This window comes from Trachemys scripta, chromosome 1 (assembly GCF_013100865.1).
Source record: "Trachemys scripta elegans isolate TJP31775 chromosome 1, CAS_Tse_1.0, whole genome shotgun sequence".
NCBI classification, from domain to species: Eukaryota; Metazoa; Chordata; order Testudines; family Emydidae; genus Trachemys; species Trachemys scripta.
The window spans coordinates 238,865,387-238,879,681 of NC_048298.1; the positions used below are offsets into that span (position 1 = coordinate 238,865,387).

Below are 14,295 nucleotides of genomic sequence, written 5' to 3' on the forward strand. Positions count from 1 at the left end.
TACATTTTATAGCGCTCTAACTTGCTGGCTCAGGGGGGTGAAAAATCACCCCCCTGAGCACAGCAAGTCTGAGCGCTTTAAAGCGCTAGTGTGGACAGGCTCCCAGCGCTCGGAGCTAATCCCCTCGTGGAGGAGGCGGAGCGCTGAGAGAGCTCTCTCCCAGCGCTCGCGCGCGATCACATTCGCACTTCAAAGCGCTGCCACGGGAGCGTTCCCCCGGCAGTCCTTTGAATTTTCCAGTGTAGACATACCCTTAGACTAAACTACAAGAGGAAAATATTTATGCTGTGATACAATTCCACCAGAAACCCACTTAGTTTACTAAAATCTCTGGGACATTATACACCTCTACCCCGATAAATGCGACCTGATATAACACGAATTCGGATAAAACGCGGTAAAGCAGTGCTCGGCGGGGGGAGAGGGGGGGCTGGGGCTGCACACTCCGGCGGATCAAAGCAAGTTTGATATAACGCGGTTTTACCTATAATGCGGTAAGATTTTTTGGCTCCTGAGGACAGCATTATATCGGGGTAGAGGTGTATTTATAGTTTTCTTTTCAACATAAAGATCAGTTCATTTTCATATTTTTTTTAAAGGAGCATCGTACTTTCCCGCTTCCTCCTGGAGAAGAGTCGATCATATCAATGCCTGTACAATCATGGAGGATTTGCCCATTACAGATGACATGAGGTATATAAACATGCCCTTCAATGCAGCATTCTATGAATTCCATATTGTTCTCAGTTAATGTTCCCGTTTTATCTGTGAAGACATACTCAACCTGCAAAGAAATACATTAATTAAAGAGAACTGGATATATTGTCAGACACTGAGAATGTCTCTGTTCATAACTCAAGTTGTATAATTTTCAAGCCCTTAGCTGCTGGACTTCAACAAAGAAGAACACAATAGCTTCCTTTGGGGTGTCAACTTTTGTCAAAATACAGGCAGCACCTGAAAGGTTCTACAGTACATGGGGTAGCTGCAGAACTATGTTTCACCTGACAAAGAATGTATGTGAGACAGTAGTGAAACACTTAATCCATTTTTCTCACTTCCATCCTCCTCCTTTCCCATGTTAAATCCCTTAATCTGCAAGAGCAATTTCTGGAAACAGGTTGCACATGGCTTACACTTGTCAATGACTTTTGATATCTGATGCATTAGCCCAGATTTTGATTATAGTGACTACAACGATGTCAACAGAATTACTTAAGCATTACATGCTAACGTGTATGTAAGTGAGATACAAGTGAGATCAGAATCTGGACCATAGCAATTATGCAAAAATAGATAAAAAGTAGGCCTAGATAATGTTACAGTGTAGGCCTAGCAACTGCACTCTTCACCCGAACATTAGTTTTTATTTCACCTTCCATAGAGCTTCATGGAATTCAAAACTCCCAGCGGTAAGAAAATGAAAAGACCTCTAGCAGGGACAACTGATATGTCAGACTACTGTAACAGCTCAAAGGTGAGGTGGGTTTTTTTTTTTTTTTTTGGGTAACTGACAGCAAGCAGTGCCAAATACATCATTTAAACTAACGATGTTAATAATTGGCTAAGCAATACTTCTCTCAATTACTATTGATCTTATTGTTTAAAAACCTTCGAAATTATCACACACGTTAAAAGAAATAAGTGGGTCCAATAGAAGGTATTACCTAACCCGCCTCGTCTCTCTAATACCCTGGAACCGACATGGCTACAACAACACTGCATACAACTAAGTCCATTAAGTTTGGATGCACAACTTGACAAACCTCAGGCCTGTTCTTCAGAGGCTCTGAGCACCTACAATTCTCACCAACTTCCCACTGACTTGGGTGGTCGGTACCTTTGAAAATCAAGCCTTATGGGTATCAAGCTGGACATCTAAAACTGAAGAACACTTTTGAAAATCCAGACCAAATCTTGAACAGCACATTTTGAAGTGACAAAAATTAATTATAAAAGCCAAAAATGACCATAATTGGGTTATTTTTCTTGAAGTGTTAGAAACTATTGATACATTTTTATCATCAGTTAGAACTTCTATGAGGAATTTACCTGTCCTAATTCCTCATTGAGGTCAGAAGTATTCACCAGAGGTCCTTCACCTGTGTCCTCATCAAACATTTCTTCATCCCAAGTGAGGAAATAAGAACCAAGAAACTTCTGCATTTCCACTGTGACATACATTGATACAGGAATAATGTAGTTGAAAAGAACCATGAACGCAAGGAAGTCTGTAAATGCTCTAAGTATCTGCCAAAGAAACAAAACCAAAACATTGATTTTTCATTAATCAGTGGAAATTACAAGATTAAAATGGTTATTTACGCGTTTATCTTTCAAATGTCTTTCAAACATTAAGTGGAACCATTTAAAAGAAAAATCTTCTCAGTTACTGTCAACCCTCAGCTTAAATTTCTGCATTTCTCCATCACCATCATTTTCTCTCCATGCTTCACTATACAGTGAAGTCAGAAACTGGCACATTTTATACATCTGTTATGATTCCAACTTCACTACTAATTAAGCATGAGGAAGAAAGAGCTTTGAAGGAGAAACCAACTTTGTAATTCTCGTAATTCTGAAATTGAGAGTACATATTTTCAGTTACATATCAATGTATTACAAAGTTCTCGAGTGTCGAATGAATGACTACCTATGAATGATGAAAAATTAATATTCACAGAATATCAAAAGAAAAACCAAACAGCAAGAAAAGGAGACAAGGTTTGCTGATTTGTACAGATTACAGGCATTTCCCATATTTCAAATAAAGGGCCTCCCTGTCTCAATGAAATAGCAAGGTATTCACATGTATATATTAATACTTTGATGTTTTCTCCATAGATAATAAATGACAGATTTTAAGCAATTTAGAAATAAAGGACTGAATTGTTCAACCTTTACTCCCATTAGTAAGCCTAGCAATCAGAGTTACTAAGATCACACAAGTAAGTATTACTTGTGGGAGTAAAGGTTGCAAAATCCAATCTTATTGGTAAGAAAATTTATCTATGTGAAGAAAGGCTGCAAAATGAGGCCCAAAATTAAGAGCAAAGAGTTTAATACGGATTTCTCAGTAACTAATACCAGCAACAAGAAAACACAAACTTTAGGTGGATTTTTAATACTGTACCTACTGAATACTAAACACGATTACTATATAGTCTCTTTAAGCTGGATGTTCGTTCAAATGTAATTTTAAAGTGCAGAAAGCCAAAATACAAGCTTTTCCAAACTGCACTGCCAGTAGTCTCAGCAAGGACCAGGAAAAATAATTCATGACTGATAGTCACTCTTCACTAGGATCACTGGAAACATATGTGAATTTAGGGTGTTCTGAAACTATTTTGGTATTTCAAGTGTTTTCTTCACAAGATAAATTTTCATTAAAAATATTCTGCAAATTATGGTTGCACAGATCTACTTCTGAAAGAACAACGACAGTGTTGTATTTATCAATCTACAGGAACAGATAAGACAGCCAGTGTCCATTTATATTGGACATGGTGGGGCATGATATAACAGTCCCACCTATGGTACATTTTTACAGCAAGAGGGGCTAACCCTCATTCGCCTCGGGGTCATTAACTTTGAATATGACCATACCAATTTAAAAATGTCGATATTGTTTACTATTTTACTGCTGTTCATTTTAGTATAAAAACTTAGTTAATGTGCTTTATGCAGTATAGTTGGATTAATTCAAAAGGACATGCTCCACGAATCAGGTGGCATTGGAATGTGGGATCAAATACTTGAATTTTGTTTTGGTCCTTATGGGGGAATAGAAGGGAGAAGAGAGAGACAGGTGATGATATGGGAAGACCTCTGGGAAGAGATTGGGGTGGGAAGTCACAAAGAAAGGACTCCAAAAAAATATCCAACAAGTTCACTTGATTTGTTCTAAATGCCATTGAATTTTATAAATTTTCCTGTAGATATCCAATGGCTCTAGTAATCCCCTAAGTGATTCTCAAAAGTCCTGAAATGGCTTCCCCTCAGACAATCAAAATTACTTCTAATCAATAGAAGCTCATCCCCAACTTCAGAGATCTATTCATAAGCTACTGTATAAAAATATATCATATCCCACACTTCGCCAATAGCTTCTAACATTCTGTCATCTATTTTTAATATGTTTACTTTAGATAAACATCTACTATTTATTCAATATTTATTTTTTATAGTAATTAGGTACCATGCCTAGGGGATTTGCTTTCCTCTAACTGATATAGCAATTTTAGCCTCTCTAAACTTTTCAGTTTTACTATGATGTATATACTATTTAAAAATCACTACTTAGACGGTTTTCATGAAACAAGTGTTAACGAAACAGAAAATGTATAAAAACAAAAAGATTGCAGGGTACCTCCATTTGAATTTAGGATAGTATGGAAGTATGTTATCCAAAGACTTAGAATGAAAAAACAAACAAACAGAACAAAAACAATAGATCAGCATAGCATGGTCAAGTGTTGTATCTGCACTTAACATTCAGCATTTTAAAAGTGACCTCCAAAACATTCAGAAATATATTTTAACTAGTGTGTACTAAATGCACAAAGAACAAGGGGGCAAAGAGTCATTCAAAAAGTAACAGATTGGAAAAAACTAGCGTTTCCAATCTTCTTAAAGTTATGCCAGCCAGTTTGACTCCATTGTGATGTCACACATACCATGAAGCATCATTAACTAATAGAGCCAGTCAATATGGGTCTGGTAAGTGACACTTTTTTCAGTAATATGGTGTCATTTTGAAAAAATATTTCATATACTTTTTTAAAAATAGCTTTTAAAAAATGTTATAGAATAGCTTTTAAAAAATATTTTAAAAATAAAACATTTCTCTAACTCTACACCAACCCATCATACACTTCAATAGCAGGGCTTCCTGTTATCCGTAATGTCATACAATCATGTATTCTGGGATTACAGTGGAATGGAACTGTAATAATCTCAGGGGGACTAAAAAACGACAAGTTTACGCTTTCCTAGTTGCTATATGTTCCTCCACACTTTTCTATTTAGAACACTATAAAGAAAATTTTTTACATGTGTCACTCTTGAACATCTTGAGAGAAAATTATATGTTACACAAACACACAGTAATTTTTCATACCAGGTTTCTTTTCCTTTCTGACTCTGTTTTCTGATTATACCACGGTTCATCACGAAATGGATCACTCTGCCAAACATACTTCAGGGCAGTATTTATTAGTGCTTTACTGATTAGAATACAGAGGTATACAATAAGGAATACATTCATTGATCTAAAACAAACAAAAGAAACAACTCTTCCATTAGTATATAAAAATGTACAGTTTATGAAAACTTTATACTGAAGCTCCTTAAGTCTAATTAATATTCATTAACAAATCTAATAATGTTATGATGTTAAATCAGTTCTCTACAGTATTTCTCCAGCAGAGAATAATATCACTAAGACCTGGTCTAAACTTAAAAATTTACCAGCATAACTTGATCACAGATTTTATACGCATATTTTACCAACATTTCTATGCTGGTAAACGCACTAGTGTAGATGCAATTACATTGTCATAACTATCCTTATACCAGGACAGCTTATGCCAGTTCTCTCAACCAGCACAAACTACACTGGTATAAGCACTTTTATACTGATATAACTGCGTCTATGCTCAAGATTTTGCTGGTATAACTATACCAATATAATGGCAAAAACCTCCTATTGCAGATGAGGCCTAACTTTTCATCTCAAAGCTTAAGAAAACAAAAATGTTGTTATTAACATCAGTGATGGGCATGAACTGAAAGCTCTGACCTGTACACCTTTAACAATAAGATGAGCTCTTTCATCACTTCCCAGCAGTTGTGAAAGGAAACAGGAGGTACACAGGCTGATCACCATAGCTTGCTTAAGCAATGGCATCCTCTCTGCCACTCAGACACCAGGGTAAGCTTTAGGGCTATCTTATAGTACAATGAGACTATATAATAATCCGAAGAAGTGAGGTTTTTACTCACGAAAGCTTATGCCCAAATAAATCAGTTAGTCTTTAAGGTGCCACCAGACTCCTTGTTGTTTTTATAATAATCCCCAATATCTTTGGTAACAGACAACCAATATCAGCCCAAGTAGCTGCTACTCCCCTTATAGATGACAGTGTGTTCAGAAAGCAACAGGCTTCCTTTTCAATACCATTCATTTTGCTTGTGTAGAAAACCATTCATTTTAGATAAAACACAGAAACCCTGATAAAGACAGACTGGTAGTACACAGTTTTTTTGCAGTTTGGTTCCATTTTATTGTATTTTAGTATGCTTTTCCAGACTGAAGTGCCTCAAAGGAGTTTTGTCTATTGAACTCAACATTTAAATGCTAAAAATTGGGAACTCTAAGGGTACTGGAACATGGCACAATCTAGTGATTCTGTCAGTGGATCTACTCTAAGCAGCAAGAGTTACAAAATTCTGGAATGGTAAAGAACAGCTGATTTCTAAAAGGTATCTAGCATTAAGAAGTGTTTGTTGTTGTTTTTAAAATATAGTCATCCGTTCAATAAGAGGAACAAAAATCTAACGGGAGCCCATGGTGACATACAGAAAGATGCAATTTTTACTAAGTCTTTCTTCCACTTATATTCTAGTTAATGAAACGTATAGTTTTAGCATAAACAAAAAGGTGTCTATTTTATTAAATCCAAACGTACTCTTTTCGCCCCAAAATATATATTTAAAAAAGGATAATAAAAGCTTTACTTTTCAACAGCAGATCGTTTCTGTGATTTTGACTGGTAATTTAATGCCATCTTAGTTTCCATGCCAGTGTATATAGCAACACCTGAAACAAGAAAAACTATTTTAGTAAAGTATCAGGGGGTAGCCGTGTTAGTCTGTATCTACAAAAACAACAAGGAGTCTGGTGGCACCTTAAAGACTAACAGTTTTATTTGGGCATAAGCTTTCGTGGGTAAAAACCTCACATCTTCAGATGCATAGAGTGTCTGAAGAAGTGAGGTTTTTACCCACGAAAGCTTATGCCCAAGAAAATCTGTTAGTCTTTAAGGTGCCACCAGACTCCTTGTTATTTTAGTAAAGATTGTGATTGAAGATTGTGAATGCAAGTGTTAATGAACAGCACAAGATCAAGAAGGATATACAATCCTGACATCAATAAAAAAAATCTCTGATTGCCCTGCTATTTACATACCCTACCATTACATCCTGCCTTGGCCATATGAAGAAAAAAAATACTGGTTCAGATGATATTCAGAAATTACAAACAGTTGTAACATCATGGTTAGTACAGGCAAATTTTAAGAAATAGAGGTTGTTCACTTTGTATAGTAACTGGAGGTTCTTTGAGATGTGTGGTCCCAATCTGTATTCCATTGTGGGTACGCATGCACTTCATGCGCCTGAGACTGAAATTTTTTTGCTAGTATTGTCCATTGGTCCCCAACCTGTGGTCCAGAAGAAGAGCATAAGGGGTAGTGAAGACTGACTACTTCTCCTGTTCCTTCTCGACCATGAATCATGTGAGAACCCAAGCAGAGGGCAAGATGGACAGATAGGGGAATACAGCTAGAGACTACACATCTCAAAGAACTCCAGTTACTATACAAGACAAGTAGCCCCTCTTTCTTCAAGTAATGGTCCTTATGTGTATTCCATTGCACATTGACAAGGAAGGAGGAGGATGCGAGGACCTACGCAGTACGGATAACTGAAGGACTGCAGATCCAAATGAAGCATCAGCTGCAGAGGCTTGGATTAGAGCATAATGTCTTGTGAAGGTATGTATAGAACTCCATCTTGCGCTTTGCAGATGTCTATCAGTGGCAGATGAAGTGATGCTTGATGGGCCCTCACATTTTGCAGGGGAGGATATCAACTAACTGATAACAGAACAGGATACAGCCTGAAATCCACTTGGAAAGCCTCTGACAAGAAATCACTTTGTCCCTTCATCCATTCTGCCAACAAACAAAACAAACAACGTAGGTGATTTCCTAAAAGACAATATGTTCTTCATTGGTGGAGTGCCAGTGCCTGGCATATATCCAGGGAATAAAGTCTCCTCTCCTCATTAGCAGCATGTAGCTTCAGAACAAAAAACAAACAAACAAACAAACAGGTAGATGTATAGTCTGTTTTAGGCAAAAGCCCAAGAGGACTTTGGGGGTGAATTCTGGGTGTAGCCTCAGCATAACTATCGCTATGGAAAATTGCATAAGGTGGATAAGCCATAATGAAACCTAGTTCACCAAACCTTCTTGCTGATGGGATGGCCACTAACATGGCAGGCAACCTTCACAGAGAGATGGGAGGAGCATGTCACTAAAACAGTCGTCATCAAAATGGTGCCAAGAGGACCAAATTAAGGTCTCATGCTGGAGTGGGTTTAGTTACTGGAGGGAAGGTTCTAACTGGAGGGAAGGTTCAGGGGTCGGCAACCTTCGGCACACAGCCCATCAGGGTAAACCTCTGGTGGGCTGCGAGACATTTTATCTGCATTGACCGTCCACAGGCATGGCCCCCTGCAGCTCCCAGTGGCCGCAGTTCACCATGCCTAGCCAATGAGAGCTGCGGGAAGTGGCGGCCAGGGAACGGTGAACCACGGTCACTGGGAGCTGCGGGGGGCTGTGCCTGCGGACGATCAGTGTAAATAAAATGTCTCACGGCCTGCCAGCAGATTACCCTGATGGGCCGTGAGCCGAAGGTTGCTGACCCCTGAACTAGACCTTTTAGAAAATGTAATTACTGGATAGGTGAAAATAGAGTGGTCATTGACTGGAGGGTGGCAGGCACTAATTGCCACCATGTGCACTCATAGGGAGCTGAGGACTTCAGGGTGAGCAGATAATATAAAATAATGGGAATGTCCGGTCATTTGTGGCCATATGGCAATGTCAGGCCCAAACAGAAAATCTCTTCCACTTAGCCACTTTCTGATGGATTCCCTTCCTGCTATTGTTAAGGATGGCTTGAACTGCTAACAAACATGTCTGTTCTAGATTTGATGCCCATCCAAATACCAGGCTGTGAGGTGGAGACACTCTGGATTGGGATGTCCGATCTTGCCATTGTCCTATGTCAGAAGGTCCAGAAAAATCAGAGGCTGATGGGGTCAAGCCGACAGCTGGAGAAGGTTGGGCTACCAAAACTGTCTGGGCCATCTGGAAGCAATGAGGATGATTGCCACTCTATCTTGCTGGAGGACTCAAGGTAAGAGAGGAATGCGGAGAAAGGGGTACACAAGGGATTAGGTATCTCCTTTGGAGTCTTGACCTTTAATTCCTCTGGACCAGTATGTCTTGCATTTACTGTTTTCTTGTCCTACTAATAGATCCCAAGAAGGGAATCCCAACTGCTTGAATATGCTCTGCACCACAGTTGTCATGTAGCTCTCATCTGTGGTTGATCATGACATGTATGCTGTGCCACTAATGTTCTGTGTATCCTGGGAGATGTACTGATGATAGGGTGATTTTATGACTAATACACCAATTCCATGGGTTTACCGTGTCTATGCACAGGGATATGCACTTCGCTCCCCCTTCCTTGTTGATGTAGCACACTGTTGTGATATTGTTTCATATCACCTGAATACATTGGGATTGTACAAGCAGTAAGAATTGCTTGCAGGCCTCTCAGACAGCTCTCTGTGCCAGCACATTTATGTGCATCCTGGACTCTCGGGGAGTCCACGTCCCTTGTGCTGTGTGTTTGTCCAGATGGGAGTCCCATCCTAGGAGGGAGGTGAAATAATCATTTTCTGGGGGTGGAACAAAGGAAACTCCTGTGTACATCTTCTTGTTGCACTGCCACCACCTACTTGGCACAGACACCATCTGATGCCAGGCTTGTGGACAGTGAAGCCGAAGTCTCGCAAATGGTGTCAAGTGGGTACGATGCCATGTGACATAGGAGAATAAAACATGTACAAATCAATGACTGAGGCTCTGAGTTGATTGATTAAATTATTCAGTGACTGAAATCTGTCCAGAGATGCGCCGATAAATTCTGTGGTCTGCAATGGAACTAAAATGGACTTTTCTGTGTTCACGCAGATTCCTAGTAACACTAGAAAACTGAGGAGAGATGAAAGAAAGTACCTTTGTAAACACTCTGGACACTGTTGCTAGTCCAAAAGGGAGCATCCTGAACTGATAATGATTTGGACCTATAGTGAATCTCATCAATCTTCAGTTAGAGGGATTGATGTTGATATGAAAATAGATATCCTTCATGCCGAGATCCATGATCCAATTGTCTCCGTTTAGGGACATAATTATTGATGTCAGGATGACCATCGACAATTATGGTTGCCAACCCTCCAGGATTGGCTGGGAGTCTCCTGGAATTGGTATTGATCTCCCAGTGACTATTGAAAGCAATCCAGGAGCTTTTAATAGGATATTTTAAGAAAATCACATTATGTCTTGCTGGGGAAAAAAATCTCCCGGAACAGCTTCAGTCAGACGTGGCAACCCTATCCACAATCTCAATCTGCAGATAAAGACATTGAGTTGTTGGAGGTCTAAAATGGATCTCCACCCTCCTTTTCGTGGATATGAGGAAATATTTGGATAAAATTCTCCCCCCTCCTCCCTGATATTTAGGTGGTACCAGCTCTACAGTTCCCTGCTGAAGTGGGAAGTCTACCTCCTGAATGAGTATCTTCTTATGAAAGTGGCCCCTAAAAGGGAATAGGGTTTTGAAGGGGGAGGGTAGAGGAACTCTGTGTATCTGAACTGGATGATGTTAAGAACCCATTTGTCTGTTATCTACTAGGCATGAAAAATTCGGCTATTCAGCCACCAAATGGGATGTCTGGGTCAGAAGAAAATGGCGTCTCAGTTGGTTAGCAGCTCTTGACGGTCTTGTCAAAGTACCTCTTGATATGAAGTTGTCGCTGAAAGGAGGAGGAAGGAGGATGAGTGTTGTGTTTAGTTTTCTGGATCCTCTATTGCTTCTGTGGTGGTTTGTATCCCCTTTGGTGGTAGAAGGGTTGTGGAACTGGTCTTGGTTCATAAGGCTGTTTATGACACTTCCTCTTCAGTGCTAGTGTATATAAAGTTAGGGACCATACTGTTGCCTTGGAATCCTTCAGTGAGTGTAAAATTAATCTGTCTTCTCGCTAAAAAAATTATTCCCATCAAATGGCAAATCCTCTACAGCTGACTGAACTTCCCTGAGAAATCTCAAGAAGTGCTGCCAGGATTTGCAACACAACAGCAGTTGCCATTAACCTTGAGGACATGTCAGCTGCATCAACTGCAACCTGTAGAGATGTTCTAGCCACTAATCTACCCTCCTCAATAAGGACCCAAAATTATGCCCCATTTTTTGGAGGGAACTTATCTCTGAATTCAGAAATTTTTGAATAGTTGACAAATTGTATTTCGATAGCAAGGCCTGGTAGTTGGCTATTCGGAATCGCATGCTGGTGGACATAAATGCCTTTCTTCCAAAGAGGTCTAAACTTTTTGTTTCTTTACCTGGGGGGGGATGGACCTTGGGTGCTGTTACCTACTTGTTTAGTGGCTGCCCAAACCACCAAAGGATTCAGGCAGGATGAGTAAATAAAAATGCTGTTACCTTGTCTGGGACAAAATATCTCTTGTCTACCCTCTGAGGAGTAAGGTGCACTTGTTGCTGGAGCATGCCACACAAGCCTGGCATGCTCAAGGATGGCACTGTTAATGGAGAGTGCCACTCTGCTAGGTCCTGCACTCTGTAAACTATCCAGGAGTCTGTAAGGTATCTCCTGAATTTGCTCCAGAAGAATCTGGAGCTTATCCACAACTCCAACAGATCTTGAAACTGTTTTTGGTCATCTGGTGCAGACGAATGGACACTACTAGCAAAAAACTTCCAGACTCAGGCACATTGAGTGTATATGTACTGACAGCGAAATGCACATAGGGACCTGCATTAGAAGCAGCAACATTCACATTCCATTTCTAATTCACATTTTTTCATCTTGAATCTACACCACGTTCTTCACAATTCTTGCGTTGGAGTGTCTTTTGACATGTTACCCAATGCAACTGTACAAAGTATTTTTGAATAGTCCATATTGTAATTCTAGATTATTTGTCCAGCTTCAATTTTAGAAACTAAATGATAGGTTATAAGAAGTATTCTAAACAAGCTTAAGCTACATGATGTATGCAAGAATAAAAGAAATCCACAGATTTTGCTCTCTTCAGCAGAACCTACTCATTCATTTAAAAAAATATTATAGTTTTGCACAGCCCCATTAATAACAGCTTCAGAGACTAAAAAAAAGAAGATTAAATACAGCAATTATAATCAGCTGTAAACAAAAAAAATGTATCCAAAGTACACATTAAATCAGATCTAATGTATCCTGGGTCATAACTCATTACTAAAAATAAGATACTCTGGCATGTGTGCTGTGCTGGGATAATTCCATATGTTGGGTGTGTTATTAACAAGGTCAACAGCAACTGCTCAAGAAGTGGCAGTATCTCAGCCTGATACACATCTTCACTGAGTTTATAAAACAGCCCTATGAAATTTAAAATAGTAATAAAAATACATATTAATTATACTAATTACATTGTTCTTTATTCCATGTAAATAAGGGAAATTTAACAACATCTCTCCTCTAGTCATTTCCTGCTGGGTTCTTCTGGAGAGAAAAAGTTGCAAAATTTTTCTAGATATCTTGCCATTCCGTCTCCCCTCTTGGAAAGAGAAGGTGGTGCATCATGGGAGACTTAGTCAGGCCAAGGAGCCTGACCCATAGAGGAGAATGGGGACATGAAGCAACTGAACTACAACTTCCACGATGCACCGTGGCAGCATTTCCAAATTAAAGTATTTCAATTTTTTGGTGACTGGTTCGTAAACATCAAACTGAACTTTTCTGCAAAAAGCAGGCACTTTATGGAGGGGAAAAAATGTTGAGATGAAAATCCAACTCTCTGCTGAAGAACAGTTTTAAAAGAAAATGTTGGCCAACCCAACATATATTAGGTTGGGGTAACAATTCATCTACCCTAATGATTCAGCAACAGACACTCAACATTTTCCAATGGCTCATTAACTGCTAACACAATTGGGCTTTTGAGCACACACTGCTAGCCTGTCACATCCACACCAAACCAACAACTCTGTGGATTAGAGTCACACATTTATGTGCGGAATTTAAGAAACATTTCCTTCCAAGGTCTATTGTTGATAGCTAGTACTTAGAGATTACTACATACTAAATCAATTGCTATTTCAAAAAAGGGTGTCATTGCTATTGTATGTCAGTTGTGATTATCTCAGTTCTCTTAATAATGGCAAAAATGCACTCTGTGGTGCAGATGTGGTTCAGGCAATGCAAGGGAAGATTTATGCTCAAGTGATTGTAATTATAGATTTTTAACTTGATTTAATGTTTACATTTTAACTGAAAATGCATTATCATCATTTATTAATTCAAATATTTACCGAAGATTCTCTGTGTGTTCTTTAAAGTAGCTCCTCTAAGAAGCAGATTTTCAGATCCTAATGGCCTACAAAAGATAAAGGATTATCAAAAATATATTAAGTGTTCAGAAATAGAAAACAGATTGTTATGAAAGTCACAGGAAACATAACAGACAGTATTAGCTACAGAAAATAAAGTATTGCTCATTTGGTTAAATGAAAGTCTACACTTAACAAGCAACCAACATTTGCAATTTACATTTGGGATTTTTTATTAAAGTATTGTGGTCAAGATTTTTAGATATATGAATACCTAAAATTAAGCTCTTAAATTCATATTTAGACACCTGGAACCTGATTTATAGAAGCGTTGAGAATCCAGCGGCTACCACTGACTTCAGATTGAATTTGGACCATAAACCTCAATATACAAAGATAATGGAAAAATGCATTACGGAGTTTGTTCCACCAGCATTGTCCAAGACATACATGCCATATCGTAACCAACTTATCTTGCTTTAGTTCTCACCCCTGAAAATTGTAGTCTAATTTTGTTCACTGATTAGGATGGGAAACTCATTAGGATGGGAAAGATTGCTGCTTTCAAGTTCTCTTTCTCCCTCCCTTTTCAAGTTAGCTGTAAAGAAATTTGATGGAGCAAAAGTTTTAGACTCTGATTGCTATAAACTAACCTTTAAGTCATCCAAAGTTTTGAGAATTTATACAGTACTTCAAATATATCTTATGAGAAGCAAATATTTTTATACGGCATGCTGGGAATATGTGTGCTACATATCAGCAATGATTGAAAACTATTTTGTAATCTTGTTGAATTTAAAGAGCTGTTTTGCTTGGTCTTCACTG

The 14,295-nt window shown here is 38.7% G+C and overlaps 1 protein-coding gene across 5 annotated transcripts in view; it reads right to left on the reverse strand.

Annotated features, from left to right (window-relative positions):
* Positions 1-14,295, reverse strand: part of ATP11A (ATPase phospholipid transporting 11A) — a 239,391-nt gene that overhangs the window by 61,148 nt on the left and 163,948 nt on the right. For all 5 annotated transcript variants that reach the window (XM_034758138.1, XM_034758139.1, XM_034758140.1 and 2 more), the window contains exons 9-13: positions 13,453-13,517; positions 6,739-6,820; positions 5,120-5,270; positions 2,053-2,250; positions 611-784 (exon numbers count right to left, since the gene is read on the reverse strand). In XM_034758138.1, the coding sequence (XP_034614029.1) occupies positions 611-784; positions 2,053-2,250; positions 5,120-5,270; positions 6,739-6,820; positions 13,453-13,517 (670 nt within the window). The remainder of the gene's footprint in view (positions 1-610; positions 785-2,052; positions 2,251-5,119; positions 5,271-6,738; positions 6,821-13,452; positions 13,518-14,295) is intronic.